This window comes from Telmatherina bonti (genome assembly GCF_933228915.1).
Source record: "Telmatherina bonti genome assembly, chromosome: 9".
Lineage (NCBI taxonomy): Eukaryota > Metazoa > Chordata > Actinopteri > Atheriniformes > Telmatherinidae > Telmatherina > Telmatherina bonti.
In genome coordinates, this window is record NC_136627.1 from 16,552,402 (window position 1) to 16,557,130 (window position 4,729).

Genomic DNA, 4,729 nt, shown 5'->3' on the forward strand with positions numbered 1-4,729 from the left:
GTGTGCAGATAGGCAAGCCTTGACTGACATTTTTTTCTCTCTGACATGTAAATCACCAGAGCAACTGTCTTTCTGCTGGAGTGGTCTCTCTGTATATAGTCTATATGAAAGTGTGATCAGAAATAAATGCATTGCCAATGAAAACATGTGTCTGCTAATTTAGTTGCACATGGTAAATGTGCATTGTACCGTACTTGGTGTTGCTCTATTATGCACATTTCAGTCTAATTTATTTTAATATGCCAATCCAGAAGGGCAAGAAATAATCTAGCATTATTCACAAACCCCTTCATTCATTTGTATTGATCCTGTATTGAGAAGATGACCAATCACTGAGTTCCTCCCCCAGGACGTCACTAAAATTTTAAAGTAGAAAAAACTCTAAAACCAACTGTTTCCATCGCCCTGGAAATCGAATTTAGAGAGTGTTGGAAAACTCAAACATGCGTTTAGGTGATTAAATAAATAAATAAATAAATTTAAAAAATAACAGCACTGCTCATATGTCTGATGAGTATTTAACGCTGTAACACTGTAGAAAGCTCAGAAGACTAGAAATAGCATAATATAACCCCTTTAAACAGGTTGCTAAACTCCCAGACTTGAAAAGGCTCTGAAGCAGACACACATGACAAGTATAACCTGTTGCTTTATTTGTTACAAAAAAACAATACAGACCCGGAGAAACAGCGTCCAGACATTTGATCATGAATTTCATGAAGCTGAAATGTTATTTTTAAATCCCCTAATAAACCAAATTCGTAACTTAAATGAAAAAAATTGACTGTTTACTTTTTAACCTCCAACCCAACTCCAATCAATTCCAACTCTGCACCAGCTTCTTCCCCTTTTACTTGGAGCCAGTGGATAGGAGAGCAATGAGTCCTGACGAGGCACTGATGGACAGGATGTAGTTGCTGTGAAAAGGTGGGTTAAGGGTAAAAATGCACTAATGAAGGCTGCAATTAGAAACAACTTAATCATTTCTTTTACCAAGTTTGCAAAGTGCCGCGATGGCCTGTTGACCTGTCCCAGCCTTTTGCATAATAGCAGCTAATATAGCATCCAGCCCTCCCTATGACTCTACACTGGAATGAGCAGGTATAGCCAATGTGTGAAGTTTGCAAGCTGTCTGTTTAACTACAAAGAAGCATGTATTTGAGTGCACAGCAAAAAAAAAAAAAAAAAAGGAAAAAAAAGGTCATGCTCAAACCACGAATTATTAACTTTGAGCTCATCTACTCACAGTGCAGACCAGTGTGAGCCCCAGTTAAAGTGACACATTCGTCATCATCAAGGTCAGATCTCGCTTGCTGAACATGGAATATTGTTGTGTGAAAGAGTTATGGGATGTGTTTCAATTCTGGTAACGTACTAACCACCTGTGTCAAATTACAAATATACACAGTAAAGGATACACAGTGGGGTTGAAGTTCTTGAGCAAGAAGAAGGAGGCGATGATGACGAGGACTAGAAAGAGAGTGTTGTTGTAGAAGATGGAGAAGGTGGTGGCTTCATAGTCAGCAACCTCATTCTTCTTCCACAGGATTCTAGTCATAAGAGGGAAAACCAGAGTCTCGTACCACCATTCGCATCAATATTCACAGACAAACACTGTCAGATTACTATAACAGTTCTTATGGGTTCCAAACTTGCATCACACGACGTGAAACCCAGGAAACTTGTTTTCAGCATAAGACAATAAACTATGCACAAGTTTCACCTCTCGTCTTTCTCCTTGCGAGACATCTTGCGGTTGTCTGCCTCAGACAGCTTCCTAGTCACCTCCTTTGAAACAGCATCCTCACGTTTCTGGGCAACTCTGAAAGACAGAGAGAAAATCCACAGGCATATATATACAGACGACTACTCACACAGGAGCTATGTAAACAAATCTTCTGACAGTGTTACAGTAATACAAATTCTCTTGACTTTGGCACACAGTGGTATGTTGATCTTTCTTACTTGTGTTTAAGAACAAATTTGACGTTCTTATAGGCAAAGGCGACCAGGTACGTGCTGACTAGAGTCATTACAGCATACAGAACTGCAGACTGGACCAGGTCCATGTGCCAGATCCTCCAAAACAACCCTAGAAAAAACAATCAAGCACACACACAGACAATGCAGCTATTAGTCTAGTTTTCTTCAACTGATAATATGCCCTGGTTAAAAAAAAACCACAAAAAAAATCCTCATCTCTTCCACATGTCTCTGTGTAAAAAAAAACTTTGGAACTTTATTTACACATTGCAGAGCATGTCACTGAAACTTAAACAATTACTTACATGTTTTAAGTCATTTTAGCAACGAACAAACAAACAAGTTTTTCAGCTACATCATGTAAAGTAAATCACTATAAATACAGCTTAACGCATTTGTAACCCCAATAAATAGAAGACAGTAAAAAATGTAGCCTCTGGTGTACTGTGGCACGCATTAGAGTTAATGCAGACAACACAATGACAATGTATTTCAAATTTGAAACTAAAACTCTTCTGGAGAAAAAAAAAAAAAGTCTGCCTCATCAAGGTCACTATTTGACAGTTTCCACTGTTAAATGGCTCATTTGGACATAATGTTTTCTGAGAGCTTTGTAAGTTAAATCAAGTATTTATCTTACATGCATATGGACTTTTGTAGACTGCTTGGACGGTATTTATGAAGCTCTCCCAGTATTAACTGTTGCTTGGTAATGGAAAAAGAAGGGGAAAACAAGTAAATATCTAATGCTGGACCACAGTGATACACTATAATCTGTGTGATTTTCATGGGATCATTTGTTTGTTACTGTGGTCCTAATGTGGCACAACATACTCAGGGCTAATCTTAGCCATTTACTTTATCGATGAACGACTTTATTACATTACTACATTTTTTCTTAGTCTTTAAAAATTACATCATGTTACTTTGGAGCTTATCTGCTCGGTGAGCTTATCTTTAAGAGCTGGTTTCTGCTTTTCCTACTTTAATAAATCAGTGTTAGCTGAATGAGCTAGCATCAGCTAGCTGCAGTTTGCGGTACTTACAGATCGGAATAGCAGAGACGATGAGCGCATTTCCGTAAAACAAAGCTGTAGACTTCGCCGACAGGTTTCTACTAAAGTCCTGAAGTAACAGGTCTTCTTCTGACTGCTGCTTGTTGCTGCTTTTGGGAGGCATGTTTGTGGAATGGCTTGTCTATGTGCAGCTCTGAACACTGCAGGACTGACACGTCGCTGAATGAGAGAGAGAGAGAGAGAGAGAGAGAGAGAGAGAGAGAGAGAGAGAGGGACGCGTCAGCATAAACCCGGAACGACAACCACGTCCTGCTTCGTTGTTTATGTGACACAGTCGCGTGTTGCTGCCCCCTACAGGAGGATAATGACACCACACCAACTTATTCAACATCCACATTTGATATCCACAAATAGATATTTACTTCTCTAAAAATTTTTATCTAATATGTTTTTTAATTATAAGCAATAATACCAGCTAAACTGGAGTGAAATTTTATCTACCTGAAAAGAAATATTGAAATAATTAACTTAACTATTTCTATTTATTTTTTGCTGCATACCTACCATAGTTACGGTCTATGATACCTACACATACACTTCGCAATTATTGCACAGAATATCAGAAAAACCTGATATTGGCAAACCTGATATCTATGCTATATTTAGAAAAAATTTTCCTCCCAATAAAACGTGATATGTTGTGAGGAAAATTCGGATTTTTCAGGATTCAACTGTCCCATAAATTAACAGTGAAGCTTAGTTTAGGCAACTTTGAAGAAGGTGCATGATAGTCACTAGCATTTCCTTGGACCTCTTTGATCTTCAACTTTTTTAGAGCTTTGAAGTGAGTTTATGGTCATTTTCAGTCTGCGGTGTAAGTTCTTCTCTACTAAGATGCAAACCAGACGGTGTAGCATGTATCTCTAAGTTCTTCTGGTCAGAGTCATGTTGATTTGCTGCAGGTGTCAAAACTATAGTCATCTTTCTCTTACTGCCTTGAATGTCTGTTACTGAAAACACACAATTAGTTTCTAACCTCATTTCTCCCTCAGTGAAGACATTTGAGATGCAACTTGTCCTTAAGATCTTATTTGGCAGGACTTTTGCTGATCACTGTGTCTGATGAAGTCACTCCTCTATCTCTCAGTGAGCAAAGCTTAATGCATTGATCTTCTCATAGTGGGATCCCTTGTAGTCTGCTAGATAGGGCAGATCCAGTTTCTGCAGAATGTTTTAGAGTGTCATGTGCCCTTTAAAAACTTCTAGTCTACAAAAAAGGCACCGATAAAGCCCTCCGTTAATTCAAACAGTGACTTGGTTTTGGATGTTTTATTGCTGATTCACAGTTTACCCACTAGAGGTCAGTTTCTACATTTTAATCTACATTTGGGATTTGGCCAAAATTACAGTTCTACAGGTTTTGAATGGTGAGAATTTCGGTATTTGTTTATTGTTTTATGATTTTTCAAATTGACAGTGACAGTGAATGAAAAGAAAAACATTAAGGGGGAAGGCTCGATTAATTCTTTTAGCGAAACATGGGAAATTTGTATGACTTCTAATGGAGACAATAAGTAACTTTTTCTTCCAACTGTACAAAAAAAAAAAAAAAAAAAAAAAAAAAACCAAGATAAAATCTGAACTTTTTTGAGCAAATGGGGAAATCAGCCCTCTCTCTGTTCTATACATCTCTACAGAAGTGCAAAAGTGAACCCATGCAGATCAAGGGT

The 4,729-nt window shown here is 37.9% G+C and overlaps 1 protein-coding gene across 1 annotated transcript; it reads right to left on the reverse strand.

The window, feature by feature from the left end:
- Window positions 1-631: 631 nt before the first annotated feature.
- On the reverse strand, window positions 632-3,218 carry ssr3 (signal sequence receptor, gamma). The gene is made up of 5 exons (XM_079246342.1): window positions 3,030-3,218; window positions 1,966-2,092; window positions 1,724-1,822; window positions 1,419-1,550; window positions 632-917 (listed from the first exon to the last, which is right to left on the reverse strand). Exons 1-5 carry the CDS (start codon window positions 3,160-3,162, stop codon window positions 851-853), a joined length of 558 nt encoding a protein of 185 aa, XP_079102468.1. The 5' UTR covers window positions 3,163-3,218; the 3' UTR covers window positions 632-850.
- Window positions 3,219-4,729: the final 1,511 nt, after the last annotated feature.